This window comes from Passer montanus, unplaced genomic scaffold (assembly GCF_014805655.1).
Source record: "Passer montanus isolate IOZ18808 unplaced genomic scaffold, ASM1480565v1 scaffold109, whole genome shotgun sequence".
Classification (NCBI taxonomy): domain Eukaryota; kingdom Metazoa; phylum Chordata; class Aves; order Passeriformes; family Passeridae; genus Passer; species Passer montanus.
Genome location: NW_024357502.1, coordinates 1835961 through 1860028, shown reverse-complemented (window position 1 = coordinate 1860028; position 24068 = coordinate 1835961). Strand labels below are relative to the sequence as shown.

Genomic DNA, 24068 nt, shown 5'->3' with positions numbered 1-24068 from the left:
GTCACTGCACCTCCAGGGCATCTATCACAGCCTGGGTGAAGTCCATGGAGGTGGAGTAGCCCCCCATGTCCGCCGTGCGCACCTGCAAGGAGACGGGAGGTTAGGGGGCACCAGCAGGGACCTGCACACGCGGGGTCCCCCCGGCCCCAGGCGGGGCTGGGGCACTGGGGCTGGGCTCCCTGGAGCCCCTGCACCCCCCACAACTGTCCCTGTGCCTTGGGGACACACAGAGGGGCTGGTGACTGCTCTGCCCCACACGGCTCAGGGGCACCCCAAACTCCAGTTCAGGCTCTGGTTCCAGCATTGCCCCCCCAGCTCAGCAGCCCCAGCACCCCAAAAGCTGCCCCGGGTGCCCCCAGGCAGGGCAGGGCAGGAGGGAAGCGTTGGACCCTTTATTAGCAAAGCAGAGTACAGAGCATCACACAATGGCACAGCCCGGGCTGGCACCAGGCCTGGCACCGCGGGCACAGCAGTTACGGGATCGACTCCCAGCTCAGCCCTGCAGCTCCCCAATTCCCACGGGCTGGGGGGCACAGGGTGCACCCCACACCCTGCCCCAGGTTTGGAGTGTTCCAGGGTCACCCCACGCGTGGGGACCCTGTGCCAGCAGCTGCCACGGGGGTGGAGGGTGGGGGACGTCACCCTGGTTATTGCTGAAAGCTGCATGGGATGGGTCCCATGGGAATGGGGTCACAGGGATCCCACAGTCACACTGGTCCCATATTTGTGAGGATCCCATGGGAATGGGGGTCCCACAAGAATCCCACACTGCTCCAGCAGTCACAGGGATCCCGTGGGAATGGGGTTTCCACAGTCTGAGGTCCTGCTTTCACAGGGACCCCACAAAATCCCACCGGTCCAACAGGCAGAATGACCCCATAGGAATGGGGATCCCAAAGTCACAGGGATCCCATAGGAATGGGGTCCCACAGTCCAAGGTCCTGTTCTCACAGGGATCCAAGAATCCCACTGGTCCCACAGGAATGACAATCCAATAATGGCATGCCATGGGAATGGGGGTTCCAGAGCCATGCTGGGTGGTCCCAATGTCCCTAGGAGCTGCCTATGATTTAGGGGCGCTGCCCCATCCCCCAAAACCACCCAGCACACCCCGAAATCCACACTGGCCGCCTGCTGTGGGGGATGGGGGAGGGTAAAGCGTTCCTGGGGGTCCCGGGCCTCCCTCCTCCCTGGGGGGCTGGGAGGGGGCTGGGGAGGGGGCCGAGGCGCGGGGGCTGCCGGGGGTCCTAAGCCCCATAGTTGGGGTGCAGGTTGTCAATGACGGACTTGACGAAGTCGGAGGTGGTGGAGTAACCGCCCAGGTCCCGGGTCCGGACCTGCAAATCCAACACAGGGGGGGAGAAACGGGAAGGAGGCGCTGGTGAACGCAGAGAACGGCTGCCACAGGGACAGGGACAGGGACAGGACAGCAGAGAGGGACAGCGGGGACCCGCAGCCCTGCCAGGACCTGGGGTGGGAATGGGGATATGGAACATCCCTGAGAGCCCTGCCAGGACCTGGGGTGGGAGCGGGGCTCTGGAACATCCCTGAGAGCCCTGCCAGGACCTGGGGTGGGAATGGGGATATGGAACATCCCTGAGAGCCCTGCCAGGACCTGGGGTGGGAGCGGGGCTCGGAGGATCGCCCAGCCCTGCCAAGAGTCCCTCCCTCATGAGCACAGGGGCTGGACACAGCTGTGGGCCTGGGATTGTAGCTGCAGAGAGGAGAGGAGCCAGAATTCCAGATAGAAAGAGAAGAAGAACCAGAATTCCAGCTGGAAAGAGGAGAAGAACCAAGAATTCCAGATAGAAAGAGGAGGAGAACCAGAATTCCAGCTGGGAAGAAGAGAGCAGAGACCGTGACCCAGGCACCACCAGCCCAACCCCCCGTCCCACACTCACTTTGCCACCTTTGATCACCTTCTTCACCGCGTCCGAGACCATGTTGGAGTGGTATTCCAGGCTGGAAAGGAGGGGGAGACGGGGGGTCAGCCCCTCAGAATCCCCCCAAACCCCCCTTGAGAGCCCAGCACGTACTTGAGGTGCCGCAGCATGTTGGAGGCCGAGAGCAGCATGGCCGTGGGGTTGGCGATGTTCCTGCCCACGGCCTGGGCGAAGGGGTGCCGGGCTCCCTGTGGGACACGGGGCACGGTGCCAGGGCCATCCCAGCCTGCCAGCCTTGGGAATGCCCTGGGATGGCCCTGGCACGTCTCCTCACCAGCTCGAACACGGCGTACTCGGCGCTGTAGCTCTCGCCGGGCACGACGCCCGCGCCGCCCACCAGCCCCGCGGCCAGGTTGTCCACGATGTTCCCGTAGAGGTTGGGCATCACCAGCACGTCAAACTGGTAGGGATTCTGCACCAGCTGGGATGGGATGGGAGTGGGAATGGGGCAGTGAGGCCTGCAACAGCTGGGGGGAAGCTCAGCCCCACCCCGGGACAGGGGGCAGAGCCCAGCTGAGTGGGGATGGATGGGGATGGATGAGCTCTGAGGTGTGGGGATGGATGGATGAGCTCCCAGGTGTGGCAGGGATGGATGGGTGAGCTCCCAGGTGTGGCAGGGATGGATGGGTGAGCTCCCAGGTGTGGCAGGGATGGATGGGTGAGCTCCCAGGTGTGGCAGGGATGGATGGGTGAGCTCCCAGGTGTGGCAGGGATGGATGGGTGAGCTCCCAGGTGTGGCAGGGATGGATGGGTGAGCTCCCAGGTGTGGCAGGGATGGATGGGTGAGCTCCCAGGTGTGGCAGGGATGGATGGGTGAGCTCCCAGGTGTGGCAGGGATGGATGGGTGAGCTCCCAGGTGTGGCAGGGATGGATGGGTGAGCTCCCAGGTGTGGCAGGGATGGATGGGGATGGATAAGTGCCCAGGTGTGGGGATGGATGGATGAGCTCCAGGTGTGGGATGGATGGATGAGCTCCCAGGTGTTTCCAACCCAGATCATTCCATGCTTGGCACAGCTGCCTGGAGCAGCACTGATGGGACTGGGGGAGTTTTTAGGGAAATTATTGGGGATATAAAGGGGAATTTTTAGGGACAGAAACACACCCAGCCCCAGTGAGGCTGCAGGAACCCAGGTCCCCAAATTCCCCCCAGGAGCAGCACTGGGATGGTCCCAGAGCCACAGGCTGGGCATGGCCAGGTGGGACAGGGCTGGGAATGCTGGGAATGTTGGGAATGCTGGGGGGCTCCTGCCTGACACGGGGACAACCCTGGGGCCAGGTGGGCTCGGTGTGCCCAGGCTTGGAGGTTCCAGCTCCTCAAGGGGAGGTTGGGAAGGGACCAGGGACAGGGACAAGGGATGGGGACACACTCAGGGGCGTGGCCGGCCAGGGGCGTGGCCGGGGGGGCATGGCTCACCTGCATGCAGCAGTTGTCGATGATCATGGTGTCGAATTTGATCTTGGGGTACAGCTCAGCCACCTCCTTACAGCACTGCAGGAACAGCCCATCCCCCAGCTTCCTGCACAGGGAACACCAGGAAGGGTTGGGGCAAATCCCAAAGGCTGCAGGATCCAGCAGGAATTGGGGTCTGTGACACCCTTTGGGCTCCTCGTGCTGCTTTTCCCCCCTCCCTGATGGGAAGGGGATTTGTCCCAGGTGGGAGGTGCAGGAGGAGCTGTCCAGGTGCTCCCATCAATGATTCCAGAGCTTGGGATTCTGCAGGAATGACCCCAAAGCAGTGATCCCACAATGCATGGGGACAGGGATGTGGAGATGCTGCCCAGGGAATACCTGGACACTGATTTATCAATAAATCACATCAGCAGCAGCTGCAGGTCAGTGTCCTGCTCACTCCTGCCTGGGAGCAGAGCGAGGGAAAAGCCCCAGGGAAATCCTGATCTCCCTCACTCCAATCCCAGTGTCCAACCTGGCCTGGGGCACTGCCAGGGATCCAGGGGCAGCCACTGGAAATCTGGGAATTCCAGCCCAGCCCCTGCCCACCCTCCCAGCCAGCAATTCCTTGCCCAGATCCCAGCCCAATCTCCCCTTGGCCAGTGGCAGCCATTCCCTGTGTCCTGTCCCTCTGTCCCTTGTCCCCAGTCCCTCTGCAGCTCTCCTGGAGCCCCTGCAGGGACTCTGAGCATTCCCTGGAATTTTCCCTGCTCCAGGGGAACATTCCCAGCTCTCCTGGAGCAGAGATGCTCCAGAATCCTGGAATGGTTTGGGTGGAGAGGGACCTTGAAGTTCACTGAATCCACGGGCAGGGACACCTCCCACCATCCCAGGCTGCTCCAGCCTGGCCTTGGGCACTGCCAGGGACCCAGGGGCAGCCCCAGCTGCTCTGGGAATCCCAGCCCAGCCAGGAATTCCCTCCCAAGACCCCACCCCAACCTCAATTATTCCACTTTGAAGCCCTTCCCCCCTCTGCTGCCAGCCCAGGTCCCTCCCAGGTGTCCTGGAGCCCCGGCAGGTCGCACTGAGGTCCCAGGGTGACCAGGATGACAGTGTCACTCACATGATGTTGGCCTTGTGCACAGCTGTGACCTTGGCCCGGCCCTTCTTGGTGGCGTAGTCGAAGGCGAACTTGGCGATGCGCTGGGACTTGGCCCTGGTGATGATCTTCAGGCACTCGATCACCCCCTTGGCACTCTGGGGGCACAGCGGGTCACAGCCTGCCAGGGCCACACACCCCGACACCTGTCCTGCCCTGCCTCGCTTCCCTGCCCTGGCACTGCCTTTATTCATTCATTTATTTATTTATTTACTTATTTATTTATTTATTTATTATTATTATTATTATTATTATTATTATTATTATTATTTTAGTATTTCTATTATCATTATCATCATTATCATCATCATTATTATTATCATTATCATTATTATCATTATCATTTATTATTATTATTATTATTATCGTCATCATCATCATCATTATCCCTATTATCATTATTACCATTATTATTTATTATGATTATATTATTATTACTACTATTATTACGATTATTACTATTATTACCTTCCCTTCCTTCTCCTTATCATCACAATTATTACAACTATTATTATTACTACTATTATTACAATTATTACTATTATTATCTTCCCTTCCCTCTCCTTATCATCACAATTATTACAACTATTATTATTACTACCATTATCATTAGTTATTACTATTCACCACATTTATTATGTGTTACATGTATTATTATCTCTATTATTCTTACACGTATTTATATTCATTATTAATTCTTATCGTGATTTTTTAAATCAAGTATTTCTTATCATGAAAATTTTGTTCCAATTACTATATATTTTTGTTATCATAATTTTTTCAATTATTAAATTGTTCTCATCATCATAATTTTGTTTCAATTATTGTATTGTTCTAATCATCATCATCTTTTTTTTTCAATTATTGAATTGTTCTAATCATCATCATCATCATGTTCTTTCAATTAATGAATTGTTCTAATCATCATCATCTTTTTTTTTCAATTATTGAATTTTTCTAATCGTCACCACTTTGTTTCAATTGTTGAACTGTTATCATCATCATCATCTTCATTTTGATTCAATTACTGCATTGTTCTCATAATTTTGTTTCAGTTATTGCACTGTTCTCATCATCATAATTTGTTTCAATTACTGAATTTTTTTAATAAACATCACCATTTTGTTTCAATTACTGCATTGTTCTCATCATAATTTTGTTTCAATTATTGCATTGTTCTCATAATTTCATTTCAATTACTGCATTGTTCTCATAATTTCGTTTCAATTATTGCATTGTTCTCATCATCACTTTGTTTCAGTTATTGAATTGTTTAATCATCCTCACCATTTGGTTTCAATCATTAATTTGCCCCAGTCTCAGCCCAGGTTAATTCTTATCATGATTTTTTAAATCAAGTATTTCTTATCGTGAAAATTTTGTTCCAATTACTATATATTTTTATTATCATAATTTTTTCAATTATTAAATTGTTCTCATCATCATAATTTTGTTTCAATTATTGCATTGTTCTCATAATTTCATTTCAATTACTGCATTGTTCTCATAATTTCGTTTCAATTATTGCATTGTTCTCATCATCACTTTGTTTCAGTTATTGATTTTTTTTAATCATCATCACCATTTTGTTTCAGTTATTGCACTGTTCTCATCATCACTTTGTTTCAGTTACTGATTTTTTTTAATCATCACTTTGTTTCAGTTATTGAATTGTTTTAATCATCCTCACCATTTTGTTTGTTATTGCATTGTTCTCATCATCACCATTTTGTTTCAGTTATTGAATTGTTTAATCATCCTCACCATTTGGTTTCAATCATTAATTTGCCCCAGTCTCAGCCCAGGTTTGCCTTTCTGTCCAGCTCTCCTCCCCACTGGTGTCTCCATCCTGGCCAGGGCTAACCCAGGACAATCCCTGTGCCACTGTCCCTTTGCCAGGCATTGCCCCCTGCAGCCACCCCATTCCTCACCGGGGCTGGGTGTGCTCCTATCCCAAAATATTCCCTAATTCCCCTGCTCCAGGCAGGTCCTGAGTGTGCTGAGCAGGGAATCAGGGAATGGGGTGGGCTGGAGAGACCTTGGAGCTCATCCCATCCCAGCCAGGGACAGCTCCCACTGCCCCAGGTGGATCCAAATCCACCCAGCCTGGCCTTGGGCACTGCCAGGGATCCAGGGATTCTCTGGGAATTCCAGCCCAGCCCCTGCCCACCCTCCCAGCCAGCAATTCCTTGCCCAGATCCCAGCCCAATCTCCCCTTGGCCAGTGGCAGCCATTCCCTGTGTCCTGTCCCTCTGTCCCTTGTCCCCAGTCCCTCTGCAGCTCTCCTGGAGCCCCTGCAGGGACTCTGAGCATTCCCTGGAATTTTCCCTGCTCCAGAGGAACATTCCCAGCTCTCTCAGAGCAGAAGAGCTCCAAAATCCTGGAATGGTTTGAGCTGGAAAAGACCTTAAATCCCATCCATTCCCACCCCATCCATGGACAGGGACACCTCTCCTAGCCCAGGTGGATCCAGCCTGACCTTGGACACTTCCCAGGATCCAGGGCCAGCCACAGCTGCTCTGGGAATTCCAGCCCAGCCAGGAATTCCTTGCCAAGCTCCCATCCCAATCTCCCCTTTCCCAGTGGGAGCCATTCCCTGTGTCCTGTCCCTGCAGGCCTTGTCTGCTATTTTTACAATCCCTGATCCCTCTCCCTACATTCCAACCATTCCTTTTTCTCCATTTTTCCATTTCCCCCCCTTTCTCCCCGCTTTCTCCCCCAGGCTCCGGGGGTCCCCGAGCTGTCCCCTGGCAGTGGCAGCTGTCCCACCTCGTGCTCCAGGGAGCTGTACTCGCCCTCGGTCTGCTCCCGGATGATCACCAGGTCCAGGTTGTTGTGCCGGGTCTGGTAGCCCGGGAGGCTCTTCACGTGCACCACGTTGGCAAACAGGTCCAGCTTCCTCCTGGGGACAGGGACACGCGGCTGCTCGGGGGCCACCCTGTCCCCTCTGGGCGCTGGGGACACCCCCAGGGACAGCTCCTGCCAGCGATGGCCCCTCGGGAATTTTCCTTCCCAATAACTCATTCATTATTAATTAATGGATTTTTCCCCAGTGATTGTCCCCTCCAAATCCCAGGGGACATTCCCAATAACTCATTCATTATTAATTAATGGATTTTTCCCCAGTGACTGTCCCCTCCAAATCCCAGGGGACACTCCCAATAACTCACTAATTATTAATGATGGGGATTTCCCAGTGATGAGTTCTGGGATTGACTCCACCATCTCCAGAACTGCCAGGCAAGAAGGAACAGTCAAAAAGAGCAGCTCCAGGCTATGGAGTTTTGCCTCCTAATAACTCATCAATTAATAATTAGTGGATTTTCCCCCAGTGACTGTCCCCAGCAATTCTCCCAATAACTCACTAATTATTAATGATGGGGATTTCCCAGTGATGAGTTCTGGGATTGACTCCACCATCTCCAGAATTGCCAGGGAAGCAGGATCAGTCAGCAGGGGCAGCTCCAGACCACAGAGTTTTGCCTCCCAATAACTCATTAATTATTAATTAATGGATTTTTTCCCTGTGACTGTCCCCTGCAAGTCCCAGGGGACACAGCTGGGTCACCCCCTCTGCAGGACCCCAGGGTGAGCAGGGACAGCTCCTGCCAGGGATGGTTCCTCGGGAATTTTCCTTCCCAATAACTCATTAATTAATAATTAATGGAGTTAGCAGTGAGGAATTCTGGGATCCACCCCACCACCTCCAGAACTTCCAGGGAAGAAGGATGAGTCAACAGGGACAGCTCCAGGCTATGGAGTTTTTCCTCCCAATAATTCATTAATAAATAATTAGCGGATTTCTTCCCAGTGACAGCTCTTGGCCATGGATGGTTCCTCAGGAATTCTGCTTCCCAATAACTCATTAATTATTAATTAACGGGGTTTTCCCAGTGAGGAGTTCTGGGATCCACCCCATGATTTCCAGAACTTCCATGGAAGCAGGATCAGTCAGCGGGGCAGCTCCAGACCACAGAGTTTTACCTCCCAATAACTCATTAATTAATAATTAATGTTTTCCTCCCCAGTCACTGTCCCCTGCACGTCCCAGGGGACACAGCCGGGTCACCCCCTCTGCAGGACCCCTCAGGGTGCCACCGAAGGTTTTGTTTCCCAGCCCCCACAGAATCCCTCAGCCTTCTCCTCTCCCCCACAACTCATTAATGACTAATTAACTAAGCCCCTCACCTGAGCCTCATGTCATAGGACGCCAGGTCTCCCTTGTACTCCATGGGCGTGTGGATCTTCCCTGCACGACACGGGGGAATGGTCACGGAGTGCCACAGAGCCTGCCCTGGCACAGCGAGGGGCCAGCGCTGCCTGGGGACAGGAGGGGACAGGGAGGGGACAGGGAGGGGACAGGGAGGGGACGGGGACAGGGACGGGGACAGGGAGGGGACAGGGCTCACCAATGAGGGCCACCTTGCTCTCCTTCATGGAGTCCACCACCCGGTCCAGCTTCTCCTCGGACGCCGTGTTCTGCACCTCGCTCAGGTGGTGCTCGTCGAAGATCACGGGGACATTGCCAGCCTGGGACGGGGACAGGGCCACCCAGGGTCACCCAGGGTCACCTCGTGGGGACACGGAGCCCTGGGCCAGCCGTGCTCAGGGACAGGAGGGAGCTGGCATCACCTCAGTGCCACTGATGGAGCCACGGGGTGTTTCCCTTGGGAAAGCCTCTGAGGCGCCCCCAGCACTGCCAAGGCCACCCCCTGGGATGTCCCCAAGTGTCACATCCACAGGGCTGGTAAATCCCTCCAGGGATGGGGATTCTCCTTCGGGAGCCATTTTTTGGAGGAATTTTCCCAGTATCCCAAATTATCCCCAGTCCAATTATCCCAATATCCCAAATCCCCCCAGGAATGGGGACACACCCTCTGCCCGTGGGCAGCACTGGTGGGGACAGAGGGCACAGGGACACGCAGGGACACTCAGGGACATGCAGGGACATTTAGGGACACTGAGGGACACACAGGGACATGGAGGGACACTCAGGAACATGCAGGGACATTTAGGGACACTGAGGGACACACAGGGACACTCAGGGACATGCAGGGACATGGAGGGACACGCAGGAACATTTAGGGACACTCAGGGACACTTGGGGACATTTAAGGACACTTAGGGACACTCAGGGACATGCAGGGACATTTAGGGATGTTCAGGGACACACAGGGACACTAGGTGACACACAGGGACGGGCAGGGACATGCAGGAACACACAGGGACATTTAGGGACACTCAGGGACACTTAGGGACATTTAGGGATGCTTAGGGACACTCAGGGACATGCAGAGATACTCAGGAACACTCAGGGACATTTAGGGATGCTTAGGGACACTCAGGGACAAGCAAGGGCACACAGCAACACTTAGGGACACTCAGTGACAGGCAGGGACACACAGGGACATACAGGGACATTCAGAGACACCCAGGGACACTAAGTGACACACAGGGACACTCAGTGACACTCAGGGCCACTAGGAACACTCAGGGACATTTAGGGATGCTTAGGGACACTCAGGGACAAGCAAGGGCACACAGCAACACTTAGGGACACTCAGTGACACACAGGGACAGGCAGGGACACTCAGGGACATACAGAGACATCAGGGACATTTAGGAATGCTCAGGGACAGACAGGAACACACAGGGACACTTAGGGACACTCAGAGACATACAGGGACATTCAGAGACACACAGGGACACTCAGTGACACTCTGAGCCACCCGGGGCCAGCTGCTGCTGGTGTCCCCTGGCCGTACCTTGAAGACCTCCTTGACAGCGTGCATCAGCTCCGGGCCCACGCCGTCCCCCGGCAGCATTGTCACCTGGAATGTCCCCTCAGCCCTGTGGGACTGCACAGACATGGGGGGGTCACCCCAAACCAGCCCCAAACGGGGCCACAGGGACCTGGGGGACCCGGGCCACGTCACAACCACAGGGACACGGAGTGCTCGGGTTGGGCAAGGCCTGCAGTGCCAAGGCCACCGCTGAGCACTGTCCCCAAGTGCCACATCCAGGGGGCTGGGAAACCCCCAGGGTGTCCCCAAGTGCCACATCCAGGGGGCTGGGAAACCCCCCAGGGTGTCCCCAAGTGCCACATCCAGGGGGCTGGGAAACCCCCCAGGGATGGGGACTCCACAGCTGAGCTGGGTAACTTTCCCAGGAGGAAAATCCCCAAAATGTCCCCCCAGGGGACCCTTGGGGACACTCAGCCCTCTCCTGGCACAGCCGTGTCCCTTTGTCCCTGTCCCCTGACCCCCCTTTCCTGCAGGCTGAGCCCCCTCCAGCCCCTGTGAGCCCTGTCCCCAGGGCCCAGAGGCAGCCCAGGACGGGGCTGTCCCTGTCCCTGTCCCCCCAGGGTGACACCAGCCCTGAGCACAGCCGACACCACGGGGACACCTTGTCCTGCCCAGCGCCTCCAGAAATAACCTGTGCCTGTGCCCCAGCTCCCAGCACAGCCCGTGCTCCTAAATCCCCTCACTCCTCCCTGCCCTCAGCATCCCGTGGCATTCTGGACAGCCATTTTAGCAGGAATTTCCCCAATATCCACCCAAATCTCTCCAGGGATGGAGACTCCCTCCTTTTTCCAAGAGGAATTTCCTCAGTATCCAATTTTCCCCAGGCTGTCCCTGTCCCTGTCCCCCCAGGGTGACACCAGCCCTGAGCACAGCCGACACCACGGGGACACCTTGTCCTGCCCAGCGCCTCCAGAAATAACCTGTGCCGTGCCCCAGCTCCCAGCACAGCCCGTGCTCCTCAATCCCCTCACTCCTGCTCCCTGCCCCCAGGATCCCCTGGAATGTTGGACAATCATTTTTAGCAGGAATTCCCCAATATCCCACCCAAATCTCTCCAGGGATGGAGATTCCCACATGTCTTTCCAGGAGGAATTTCTCCAATTTCCCAGCACAGCACAACTTCCCATGTTCCTAAATCCCCTCATTCCTTCTCCCTGCCTCAAGGAACTCCTGGAATTTTGAACAGCCATTTTAGCAGGAATTCCCCAATATCCCACCCAAATCTCTCCAGGGATGGAGATTCCCACATGTCTTTCCAGGAGGAATTTCTCCAATTTCCCAGCACAGCACAACTTCCCATGTTCCTAAATCCCCTCATTCCTTCTCCCTGCCCTCAGGGTCCCATGGGATTCTGGACAGCCATTTTTAGCAGGAATTTCCCTAATAATCCACCCAAATCCAGGGATGAGGACTCCCCATTTCTCTTTCCAGGAGGAATTTCCCCACTATCCAACCCCATATCCCAGCACAGCCTGGTGTTCCTAAATCCCCTCACTCCTGCTCCCTGCCCTCAGGAACTCTTGGAATTTTGGACAATCATTTTTAGCAGGAATTTTCCCAAGATCCCACCCAAATCTCTCCAGGGATGGGGACTCTACCCTACTTTTTCCAGGAGGAATTTCCCCAATTTCCCAGCACAGCCTGCTGCTCCTAAATCACTTCATTCTTTCTCCCTGCTCTCAGGAATTTTGGACAATCATTTTTAGCAGGAATTTCCCTAATAATCCACCCAAATCCAGGGATGAGGACTCCCCATTTCTCTTTCCAGGAGGAATTTCCCCAATTTCCCAGCACAGCCTGCTGCTCCTAAATCACTTCATTCTTTCTCCCTGCTCTCAGGAATTTTGGACAATCATATTTAGCAGGAATTTCCCTAATAACCCACCCAAATCCAGGGATGAGTACCCCCCATTTCTCTTTCCAGGAGGAATTTCCTCAATTTCCCAGCACAGCCCGGTGTTCCTAAACCCCCTCACTCCTTCTCCCTGCCCTCAGGATCCCCTGGAATTTTGCCAAGCCCCATTTTCGTGGCCCAGACCACAGGAGAATGTCCCTGGGCTGTCCCTGCCCTCCCAGCCCAGCCCAGGGGATCCCCTGGCAGCAGTGCCAGGAGCAGGGAAACTCCACACCCGGTGGGAAGGGGGAAGGGAGGAGGGAAGGAAAGCTGAGAGTGACAAACGGGGAGCTTTAAATAAGCTGGAATCAAATGGCCAGGGCAGAAAAGTGAAATGCCAGAGGCAGGGCTGAGGGAAGGGCAGCGCCTCAAGGTCACCCTCGGGGCTCAGCCCTTCCCTCAGCCACATCTCCCATGGAATTGGGGAATTCCCTGGCTGGGAAAAGCCCCAGGGACCCCCCAGCACCGCCAGGGCCACAGCCCCGGGGGTGTCAAACTGAGGGGTGTCAAACCCAGGGGTGTCAAACTGAGGGGTGTCAAACCCAGGGGTGTCAAACTGAGGGGTGTCAAACCCACGGAGCCCTCAGACCCCTCACGGAGCCCCCCAGCCCTCAGTGACCCCTCACAGAACGATGAGGTCAGACCCCGTCTGACCCCCCCGCCGCTGCCCGCCGCCCCTAGCCCGACTCCCCCCGCTGCAGAGCGATGTCCCCGCTCGCTGCGTGCCCCCAGCCCGCTGTGCCCTCCCCGCCCGTGTCCCGTGTCCCGCTCACCGCCGCCGCCGCCCGGCCCGCGCCCAGCGCCGCCATCTCTGCGCGCCCACAATGCCCCGCGGCGCGGGAGCGCGTGACCAAAGGGGCGGGGCCTCGCTGGGCCGGCGGCGCCCCCTGCCGGACGAGCCAGAGAGCGCGGGGACGGGACCCCCCAAAATGTGCCCTGGGACCCCCCAGTGACCCCAAAATGTACCCATGGGACCCCCCAAAATGTGCCCTGGGACCCCCAGTGACCCCAAAATGTACCCATGGGACCCCCCAAAATGTGCCCTGGGACCCCCCAGTGACCCCAAAATGTACCCCTGGGACCCCCCACAATGTGCCCTGGGACCCCCCAGTGACCCCAAAATGTACCCCTGGGACCCCCCAAAATGTGCCCTGGGACCCCCCAGTGACCCCAAAATGTACCCCTGGGACCCCCCAAAATGTGCCCTGGGACCCCCCAGTGACCCCAAAATGTAACCCTGGGACCCTGCAGTGTCCCCACAATGTCCCCAGGGACCCCCCAGTGTCCCACTGGGACCCCCCCAATGTCCCCTCAGGGACTCCCCAATGTCCCCCCAGTGCCCCTCACAATGCGGGGAGCTTTAAATAAGCTGGAATCAAATGGCCAGGGCAGAAAAGTGAAATGCCAGAGGCAGGGCTGAGGGAAGGGCAGCGCCTCAAGGTCACCCTCGGGGCTCAGCCCTTCCCTCAGCCACATCTCCCATGGAATCAGGGAATTCCCTGGCTGGGAAAAGCCCCAGGGACCCCCCAGCACCGCCAGGGCCACAGCCCAGGAATTTCTCCAATTTCCCAGCACAGCACAACTTCCCATGTTCCTAAATCCCCTCATTCCTTCTCCCTGCCTCAAGGAACTCCTGGAATTTTGAACAGCCATTTTAGCAGGAATTCCCCAATATCCCACCCAAATCTCTCCAGGGATGGAGATTCCCACATGTCTTTCCAGGAGGAATTTCTCCAATTTCCCAGCACAGCACAACTTCCCATGTTCCTAAATCCCCTCATTCCTTCTCCCTGCCCTCAGGGTCCCATGGGATTCTGGACAGCCATTTTTAGCAGGAATTTCCCTAATAATCCACCCAAATCCAGGGATGAGGACTCCCCATTTCTCTTTCCAGGAGGAATTTCCCCACTATCCAACCCCATATCCCAGCACAGCCTGGTGTTCCTAAATCCCCTCACTCCTGCTCCCTGCCCTCAGGAACTCTTGGAATTTTGGACAATCATTTTTAGCAGGAATTTTCCCAAGATCCCACCCAAATCTCTCCAGGGATGGGGACTCTACCCTACTTTTTCCAGGAGGAATTTCCCCAATTTCCCAGCACAGCCTGCTGCTCCTAAATCACTTCATTCTTTCTCCCTGCTCTCAGGAATTTTGGACAATCATTTTTAGCAGGAATTTCCCTAATAATCCACCCAAATCCAGGGATGAGGACTCCCCATTTCTCTTTCCAGGAGGAATTTCCTCAATTTCCCAGCACAGCCTGGTGTTCCTAAACCCCCTCACTCCCTCTCCCTGCCCTCAGGATCCCCTGGAATTTTGCCAAGCCCCATTTTCGTGGCCCAGACCACAGGAGAATGTCCCTGGGCTGTCCCTGCCCTCCCAGCCCAGCCCAGGGGATCCCCTGGCAGCAGTGCCAGGAGCAGGGAAACTCCACACCCGGTGGGAAGGGGGAAGGGAGGAGGGAAGGAAAGCTGAGAGTGACAAACGGGGAGCTTTAAATAAGCTGGAATCAAATGGCCAGGGCAGAAAAGTGAAATGCCAGAGGCAGGGCTGAGGGAAGGGCAGCGCCTCAAGGTCACCCTCGGGGCTCAGCCCTTCCCTCAGCCACATCTCCCATGGAATCAGGGAATTCCCTGGCTGGGAAAAGCCCCAGGGACCCCCCAGCACCGCCAGGGCCACAGCCCCGGGGGTGTCAAACCGAGGGGTGTCAAACCCAGGGGTGTCAAACTGAGGGGTGTCAAACCCAGGGGTGTCAAACTGAGGGGTGTCAAACTGAGGGGTGTCAAACCGAGGGGTGTCAAACCCAGGGGTGTCAAACCCAGGGGTGTCAAACTGAGGGGTGTCAAACCGAGGGGTGTCAAACCAAGGGGTGTCAAACTGAGGGGTGTCACACCGAGGGGTGTCACACCGAGGGGTGTCAAACCGAGGGGTGTCAAACCCAGGGGTGTCAAACCCAGGGGTGTCACACCTCCCCAGTATCCCACCCACCCCTCCCCTTCCCCGCTCTCCCCTCAGGGAGTCTGGGGCCCGTGTCCCGCTCACCGCCGCCGCCGCCCGGCCCGCGCCCAGCGCCGCCATCTCTGCGCGCCCACAATGCCCCGCGGCGCGGGAGCACGTGACCAAAGGGGCGGGGCCTCGCTGGGCCGGCGGCGCCCCCTGCCGGACGAGCCAGAGAGCGCGGGGACGGGACCCCCCAAAATGTGCCCTGGGACCCCCCAGTGACCCCAAAATGTACCCATGGGACCCCCCAAAATGTGCCCTGGGACCCCCAGTGACCCCAAAATGTACCCCTGGCGAGGGGTGTCAAACCCAGGGGTGTCACACCTCCCCAGTATCCCACCCACCCCTCCCCTTCCCCGCTCTCCCCTCAGGGAGTCTGGGGGGTCGGAAGCTCCCCCCGAGCCTCCTGTGCCCCGCAGTGCGCTCACCTTGGCCTGGGCTTGCTGCAGCAGGGCGGCCGAGGTGCCCAGCCCCCGCCATGCCCCGAGGCTCTGGGCGCGCAGGAGCCCCTGCGGGAGCCGCGGGTCAGAGAGCCCCTCAGGGGGTGCCCCCCGCGCCCCAAACCCTGCCCGGCCCGAAAACGGCACCCCAAAGTGACAGCCCCGCAAGCCAGCCTGAACCCCCCCAAAAGGAACCCAGCCGGCCTTCAGCTCCCGCTCTGCCCCAGACCGACCGGCCAGCCCCCCCACTGGGACCCCCCAAAATGTGCCCTGGGACCCCCCAGTGACCCCAAAATGTACCCCTGGGACCCCCCAAAATGTGCCCTGGGACCCCCCAGTGTCCACACAATGTAACCCCGGGACCGCCCAGTGTCCCCAAAATGTCCCCTGGGACCCCCCCACAATGTCCCCCTGGGTGCCCCCAGTGTCCCCACAATGTCTCCTGGGACCCCTCAAACGTCCCCACAATGTACCCCAGGAACCCCCCACAATGTCCCCTGGGACCCCCCAGTGTAACCCTGGGACCCCCCCAGTGTCCCCACAGTGTAACCCTGGGACCCCCTCAAAATGTCCCCTGGGACCCCCCAGTGTCCCCCCAATGTCCCAGTGTCCCCTAGGACCCACCAATGTCCCCTGGGACCCCCCAGTGACCCCACAATGTAACCCTGGGACCCGCCAAAAATGTCCCCTGGGACCCCCCAGTGACCCCAAAATATCCCTTGGGACCCCCCAGTGTAACCCTGGGACCCCCCAGTGTCCCCACAGTGTCCCCCCAATGTCCCCTGGGACCCCCCCAGAGTTCCCACAATGTCCCCCCAGTGTCCCCTGGGACCCTCTAATGTCCTCTGGGACCCTGACCCCCCCAATGTCCCCCCACAACGTTCCCCCCAATGTCCTCCCAAGGACACCCTCCAGTGTCCTCCCTGGGACACTCCCAATGTCCCCCCAGAGTTCCCCACACCCTGCCCCCAGTGTCCCCCAGCTGACCCTTGGGGACAGCCGGTGCCCTCCCCCCCGACCCCGGCCCCGCTCCTGACCCCCGCGGTGTCCCCAGCTGTCCCCCCCGCCGTCCCGGTGCCCCTAAGGTGACACAGGACACGGAGCTCGGCTCTTTATTGCACACGCAGGGAGGGGACAGCCCTGTCCCCAGCGCTGCCACCTCTGCCACCACCCAGCAGGGACAGGGCCGGGAGCAGCTCCCAGAGCACAGCGACACCCGGGGGGGCTGGGGGGTCCTGGGGTGTCCCCAGAGTGTCCCTGGGGCTGTCCTGGGGGTGACACCGGGGGTGACACAGGGGGTGTCCATGGGGTATCCCTGGGGTGTCCCCAGAGTGTCCCTGGGGGTGACATTGGGGATGTCCCTGGGTGTCCCCAGAGTGTCCCTGGGGGTGTCCTGGGGGTGACACCGGGGGTGTCCATGGGGATGTCCCTGGCAGTGTCCCTGTGGTGTCCTAGGGGTGTCCCTGGGGGTGTCCCCACGGTGTCCCTAGGGTGTCCATGGGGCTGTGCCTGGGGGTGACACTGGGGGTGTCCATCAGGTGTCCCTGGGAGTGTCCCTGTGGTGTCCATGGGGTGTCCTGGTGGTGTCCTGGGGATGTCCCTGCAGTGTCCCTGTGGTGTCCTAGGGGTGTCCCTGGGGGTGTCCCCACGGTGTCCCTAGGGTGTCCATGGGGCTGTGCCTGGGGGTGACACTGGGGGTGTCCATCAGGTGTCCCTGGGAGTGTCCCTGGGTGTCCATGGGGTGTCCCTGGGCTGTCCCTGGTGGTGTCCCTGCAGTGTCCCTGGCAGTGTCCCTGTGGTGTCCTGGTCGTGTCCTGGGGATGTCCCTGGGGGTGTCCCTGTGGTGTCCCTGTGGTGTCCATGGGGTGTCCCTGCGGTGTCCTGGAAATGTCCCTGGGCTGTCCCTGGTGGTGTCCCTGCAGTGTCCCTGGCAGTGTCCCTGTGGTGTCCTGGTCGTGTCCTGGGGATGTCCCTGGGGGTGTCCCCAGAGTGTCCTTGGGGGTGTCCCTGCAGTGTCCATGGGGTGTCTTGGGGTGTCCTGGTGGTATCCCTGTGGTGTCCTGGGGATGTCCCTGTGGTGTCCCTGGAGTGTCCCTGCGGTGTCCTGGAAATGTCCCTGGGCTGTCCCTGGTGGTGTCCCTGCAGTGTCCCTGGCAGTGTCCCCGTGGTGTCCCTGCGGTGTCCCTGGCAGTGTCCCTGTGGTGTCCCTGCGGTGTCCCAGTGTCCCGGGCTGTGCCGGTGTCACTTTTTGAGGAGCTGTGCCCGTGCCCGGCCCAGCCGCTCGGCCAGGGCGCCGTCGGTGCCGGGGCAGCACCGGGCCAGCACCAGGCTCATCTCGGCCTCGCTGCGCCGCTCCATGGCCGCCTCGGCCGCCTGCTCCAGGTCCCTGGAGCCGCGAGGGGACAGCGTCAGGGGACAGCACGGGGACACGGGCCACCCCACTCCTCATCGCTGTCCCACCGGCTCCCAAAGCCCCACACGGTGTCACCCCCAAGTCCCCGCTGCTGCCACACAGGGAGTCCCACTGTGGGTTTCCACATCCCGGTGTCCCCATGAAGGCCCCTGGATGTCCCCTGATGGTCCCCAGGACGACGTCCCCATGATGGTCCCCAGGATGTCCCCACGAGGGTCCCTGTGATGTCCCCATGAGGGTCCCCAGGATGTCCCCACGAGGGTCCCCGTGATGTCCCCACGAGGGTTCCCTGGATGTCCCCTGATGGTCCCCAGGACGTCCCCATGAGGGTCCCTAGGATGTCCCCATGAGGGTCCCCAGGATGTCCCCACGAGGGTTCCCTGGATGTCCCCTGATGGTCCCCAGGACATCCCCATGAGGGTCCCTAGGATGTCCCTGCAAGGGTCCCCTGGATGTCCCTCTGAGTGTCCCCTGGATGTCCCTGCAAGGGTCCCTTGGATGTCCCTCTGAGTGTCCCCTGGATGTCCCTGCAAGAGTCCCTTGGATGTCCCTCTGAGTGTCCCCAGGATGGCCCCACAAGGATCCCCTGGACCTCCCCCTGAGCGTCCCAAGGATGTCCCCCCCGAGGGTCCCTGGCATGTCTCCTCAAGGGTCCCCTGGATGTCCTCTGGGGGTCCCCAAGATGTCCCCCCAAGGCTTCCATGGATGTCCCCCCAAGGGTTCCATGGATGTCCCCCCAAGGATCCCCTGGATGTCCCACCCTGAGGGTCCCCAGGATGTCCCCTGAGTGTCTTTGGGATGTTCTCCTGAGGGTTCCCTGGACATCCCCCCAAGGGTCCCCTGGATGTCTCCTGATGGTCCCCAGGACGTCCCCATGAGTGTCCCCTGGATGTCCCTGCAAAGGTCCCCTGGATGTCCCTCTGAGTGTCCCCAGGATGGCCCCACAAGGATCCCCTGGACCTCCCCCTGAGTGTCCCAAGGATGTCACCCCCGAGGGTCCCTGGCATGTCTCCTCAAGGGTCCCATGGATGTCCCCTGGGGGTCCCTGTGATGTCCCCACGAGGGTCCCCTGGATGTCCCCTGGGGGTCCCTGTGATGTCCCCACGAGGGTCCCCTGGATGTCCCCATGAGGGTCCCTGTGATGTCCCCATGAGGGTTCCCTGGATGTCCCTCCCAAGGGTCCCCAGGATGTCCCCTGAGGGTGCCTGGGATGTCTCCTTGAGGGTCTCCTGGATGTCTCCTGATGGTCCCCAGGATGGCCCCAAGAGGATCCCCCGCATGTCTCCTCAAGGGTCCCCAGGATGTCCCCTGGGGGTCCCCAGGATGTCCTCCCTGAGTATCCCTGGGATGTCCACCTGAGGGTCCCCTGGATGTCCCCATGAGGCTCCCCTGGCTGTCCCCTGAGTGTCCCTGGCTGTCCCCTCCTGTGTGTCCCTGGCTGTCCCCTCCTGAGTGTCCCCGGCTGTCCCCTGCGTGTCCCTGGCTGTCCCTCCTGCGTGTCCCTGGCTGTCCCCTCCTGAGTGTCCCTGGCTGTCCCCTCCTGAGTGTCCCTGTGTGTCCCCTGCGTGTCCCTGGCTGTCCCCTCCTGCGTGTCCCTGGCTGTCCCCTGCGTGTCCCTGGCTGTCCCCACGCACCCCACGAGGACGAAGGCCTTGACGCGCTGCTCGGGCGGCACGCGGGGCGCGTATTTCTTGGCCTCGTAGCGGTTGTGGTGCTTCACCGCCACCTCCACGAAGGGCTGGGGAGGAGGAGGAGGGAGGTGAGGAAGGGCAGGGAGAGGGGAGGAAGGGCAGGGGAGGTGAGGAAGAGCGGGGAGAGGTGGGGAGAGGAGGATGGAGGGGCTGGAGAGGGGAGGAAGAGCATGGGAGGGTCAGAGAGGGGAGAAAGGGGACGGGAGGGTGGGAGAGGAAAGTGTGGAAGAGTTGGAATGGGGAGGAAGAGGATGGGAGGGTTTGAAAGGGGAAGAAAAGGGTGGGAAGGGAAGGGATGGGAAGGGAAGGGAAGGGAAGGGAAGGGAAGGGAGAAGGGAAGGGAAGGGAAGGGAAGGGAAGGGAAGGGAAGGGAAGGGAAGGGAGGAAGATGCTGGGAGCACACGAGGGGTGACTGAGGCAGCCCAAGCTCTCACCAGGTACCCAATGGGTGACTTCTTGCTCTTGGAGAACTTCTCCATCTCCTCCCAGTCCCCGCGGGTGGCCAGGGCGTTGATCTTCAGCCACCAGTACCTGGGCACAGGGGCAGGGGGCTCAGGGCTGTCCCTGGAGCCCCCCCGGCCCCCCCAGGGCCCATGCCCACCTCTTGTCAGGGATCCTGAAGTCCCGGTAGAGCTGCTCGGCGCGCTTGTGGTGCCCGTCCAGGATGAGGGTGGCCACGGTGTCGTGCAGGGACAGGTCCAGGTAGGGCTTGTCCAGCTCCTCCTGCAGGTGCCGCTGCAGCCGCAGCAGCTTGATCTGCTCCTCCGTGGCCTGGGACACGGGGACAGCTGTGGGGTCCCTGGCCCAGCCTCCATGTCCCCTGTCCCAGCCTTGTGGTGGCTGTCCCAGCCCTGAGGTCCCTGTCCCAGCCTCAGTGTCCCCCAGCCCAGCCTCAAGGTCCCTGTCCCAGCACTGAGGTCCCTGTCCCAGCCCCAGTGTCCCCTGTCCCAGCTCTGGGGTTCCTGTCCCAACCCTGAGGTCCCTGTCACAGTTCCAGGGTCTCCATCCCAGCTTTGGGGTCTGTGTACAAGCCCTGAGGTCTCTGATCCCGCCTCAATGTCCCCAGCCCAGCCTCAGGGTCCCTGTCCCAGGCTCGATGTCCCTGTCCCAGCTTCAATGTCCCCAGCCCAGCCTCAATGTCCCCTGTCCCAGCCCTGAGGTCCCTGTCCCAACCTTGGGGTCCCTGTCACAGTTCCAGGGTCTCCATCCCAGCTTTGGGGTCTCTGTACAAGCCCCAGGATCCCCAATCCAGCCTTGGTGTCCCCAGCCCAGCCTCAGTGTCCCTGTCCCAGTCCCAGAGTTCCTGGCCCAGCCTTGGTGTCCCTGGTCCAGCCCTGGAGTCTCTGTCCCAGCCTCAATGTCCCCAGCCTGGCCCCAGGGTCCCCATCCCAAGCTGAGGTCCCTTTCTCAGCCCTATCCCAGTCTTGGGGTCCCTTTTCCAGCCTTGGAGTGGCTGTCCCAGCCCACAGTCCCCATCCCAACCCTGAGGTCCCCAATCAAGCCTTGGTGTCCCTGTCCCAGCCTCAATGTCCCCAGCCCAGCCCCAGGGTCCTGTCACAGTTCCAGGGTCTCCATCCCAGCTTTGGGGTCCCTGTCCCAGCCCTGAGGTCCCTGATCCACCCTTGGTGCTCCTGTCCCAGCCTTGCTGTCCCTGTCTCAGCCACAATGTCCCCAGCCCAGCCTCAGGGTTCCTGTCCCAGCCCTGATGTCCCTGATCCAGCCTCGATGTCCCCAGCCCCAGGGTCCCCACCCCTACCTGAGGTCCCTTTCCCAGCCCCGTCCCATTCTTGGGGTCCCTGTCCCAGCCCCAGGGTCCCCACCCCTACCTGAGGTCCCTTTCCCAGCCCCGTCCCATTCTTGGGGTCCCTGTCCCAGCCCCAGGGTCTCCATCCCAGCTGTGTCCCAGCCCTGTCCCACCCCTGATGTCCCTGTCCCACCCCACTGTCCCCATTCCAGCCATGCCCCTGGCCAGCCATGCCCTCCCCAGGGCAGGCAAGGTGAGTTTGTCCCTGGTGTCCCCCTGTCCCCGGTGGCACCTGGGCACTGTCACCTTGGCAGCAAAGTCGTTCTTGGCCTTGTAGAACTCGTCCAGGGCGTTCTGCAGGGCGGCCACGCGGCCCTCGATCCGCTGGGGGTGGCACGGGCATGGGGACATGGCATGGACACAGGGACATGGCACGGACATGGCACAGACATGGCACGGACATGGGGACATGGCATGGACACGGGGACATGGCACGGGCATGGGGACATGGCATGGACACAGGGACACAGGGACATGGCATGGACACAGGGACATGGCACGGGCATGGGGACATGGCATGGACACAGGGACATGGCACGGACACGGGGACATGGCACAGACATGGCACAGACACAGGGACATGGCACGGACATGGCACAGGGACAGAGCACGGACACGTCATTCCCTGGGTGGGATCCCTGGATAGGCCCTGACCCCACGGGCAGCATCCCAAACCTGGCACACGTGGCATGGGACGGGCACGGTCCCCACAGCCCTGGGTGCCAACTGGCAAGTGCCCATTCCCACACCCAGAGCCCCATTCCCGCATCCCAAATCCCAGAATTCCCCTCTCAAACCCCAAACCCCAAACCCCACACCCCAGTGCTGACCTTCTGGCAGTAGCCCCCCAGCACGTGCAGGTTGCCCAGCTCCTGGTGGTTGTCGTCCTGGTTGTACAAATCCTTCAGCGTCTCCCGCTCCTGGTGCCGGCAGAACTGGGGGGACGGGAGATTGGGGTCACCTTTGGGGTCAGGGGGACACCCAGGGGGTCAGGGGGACATCTTTGGGGTCAAGGGGACATCTTCGGGGTCAGGGAGACACCCTGAGGTCAAGGGGACATCTTTGGGGTCAAGGGACATCTCTAGGGTCAGCGGGACACCCTGGGGTCAAGGGGACATCTTTGGGTTCAAGGGGACATCTTTGGGGTCAAGGGAACACATTTGGGGTCAAGGGATGTCTTTGGGGTCAAGGGATGTCTTTGGGGTCAAGGCACATCTTTGGGGTCAAGGGGACATCTTTAAGGTCAGGGGGACACCCAGGGGGTTAAGGGGACACATTTGGGGTCAAGGGGACACATTTGGGGTCAAGGGACATCTTTGAGGTCAAGGGACGTCTTTGGGGTCAGAGGGTTTTGGGAAGTCTCTGCCCCAAAGCCCCTCAAGGTTTTTTGGGGGTGCTCAGAGGGTTTTGGGGGGTTTCAGGGAATTTTTGGGGTGGTTCAAGGGGTTTTTGGGGTGCTCAAGGTGTTTTGGGGTTTTTGGGGTTTTGGGGCGCTCACCTGGCGGTACAGGCTGTGCTCTCAGGGGGTTTTGGGGTCACTCAGGGGTTTTGGGGCGCTCACCTGGCGGTACAGGCTCAGGGCCACGGGCTGGTTCTGTAGGGTCATGAAGAAGGAGCCGCGGTTGAGCTCGTTCTTGAGGTGCAGCACCACCGTGTACACTGTGGGGACAGGGGACACAGGGAGGGGACAGGGGGGACACAGGGGTTGGGGACAGAAGGGTTTTGTGTGGGGTTTTTTCCTGCACCTCCCAATCCCCTCTGTGCCCCCCGATCCTCCACCTGCTCCCCAAGGCACCAAAATGATCCTAAAAGGCTCTTCCAGACCCCACAACATTCCCAAAGGTCTCCCCCAAGACCCCAAAATGGTCCCAAAGGATTCATCCAGACACCAAAACATCTCCCAGACCCCAAAATGATCCCAAGCAACTTCCCTAGACCCTATAACTCTCCCAAGGCACTTTCCCCAACCCCAAAACATTCCCACAGGCCTAACCCAGACCCCAAAATATTCCCAAGAGGTTCCTCCAGATCCCCAAATGTTCCCAAGGGACTCCCCAAAGACCCCAAGATGTTGCCAAGGTGCTCTCCCCGACCCTACAATGTTCCTAAAGGGCCCTCCCAGACCCCAAAATGGTCCCAAGGGACTCCTCAAAGACCCCAAAATGGTCCCAAGGGATTCATCCAGACACCAAAACATTCCCAAACTCTCCCAGACCCCAAAATGATCCCAAGGGACTCCTCAAATACCCCAAAATGGTCCCAAGGGATTCATCCAGACCCCAAAATGTTCCCAGGAGGCTCCCCCTGATCCCAAAACACTCCCAAGGGGCTCCCCCAGACCCTATTACTTTCCCAAGGGGCTCCCCAAGACCCCAAAACGGTCCCAAGAGGCTGTCCCAGACCCCAAAAGGCCCCCCCAGACCCCAAAATGGTCCCAAAAGGCCCCCCCAGACCCCAATACGCCCCCAAAAGGACCCCCCAGACCCCAATACACCCCCAAAAGGCCCCCCCAGACCCCAATACACCCCCA

At 58.8% G+C, this 24068-nt stretch overlaps 2 protein-coding genes across 4 annotated transcripts in view; both read right to left on the bottom strand.

The window, feature by feature from the left end:
• Positions 1–377: 377 nt before the first annotated feature.
• Positions 378–16936, bottom strand: IDH3B (isocitrate dehydrogenase (NAD(+)) 3 non-catalytic subunit beta). Its single transcript, XM_039724085.1, has 12 exons — positions 16922–16936; positions 15619–15900; positions 10258–10350; positions 8902–9022; positions 8681–8741; positions 7262–7394; positions 4457–4590; positions 3358–3460; positions 2218–2364; positions 2037–2131; positions 1902–1962; positions 378–1337 (listed from the first exon to the last, which is right to left on the bottom strand). The coding sequence occupies exons 1-12, from the start codon at positions 16934–16936 to the stop codon at positions 1248–1250; spliced, it is 1335 nt and encodes a 444-aa protein (XP_039580019.1). The 3' UTR covers positions 378–1247.
• Positions 16937–17571: 635 nt separating this feature from the next.
• Positions 17572–24068, bottom strand: part of VPS16 (VPS16 core subunit of CORVET and HOPS complexes) — a 19057-nt gene continuing 12560 nt past the window's right edge. For 2 of the 3 annotated variants that reach the window (XM_039723392.1, XM_039723385.1), the window contains 7 exons: positions 23100–23197; positions 22369–22473; positions 21785–21862; positions 20336–20505; positions 20169–20265; positions 19678–19781; positions 17572–18016 (listed from right to left, as the gene is read on the bottom strand). In XM_039723392.1, coding sequence (XP_039579326.1) covers positions 17872–18016; positions 19678–19781; positions 20169–20265; positions 20336–20505; positions 21785–21862; positions 22369–22473; positions 23100–23197 — 797 coding nt within the window. In that variant the 3' untranslated portion in view covers positions 17572–17871. The remainder of the gene's footprint in view (positions 18017–19677; positions 19782–20168; positions 20266–20335; positions 20506–21784; positions 21863–22368; positions 22474–23099; positions 23198–24068) is intronic. The other variant, XR_005629156.1, reaches the window with a different exon arrangement.

What these genes read in the sequence shown, in the direction of transcription:
- IDH3B (XM_039724085.1), bottom strand. An exon ending in GTGCACAAGGCCAACATCAT is followed by an intron (nt 3,461 to 4,456) that starts GTGAGTGACACT and finishes TTCCCTGTGCAG; the next exon opens with GAAGCTGGGGGATGGGCTGT. An exon ending in TCGACAACTGCTGCATGCAG is followed by an intron (nt 2,365 to 3,357) that starts GTGAGCCATGCC and finishes ATCCCATCCCAG; the next exon opens with CTGGTGCAGAATCCCTACCA.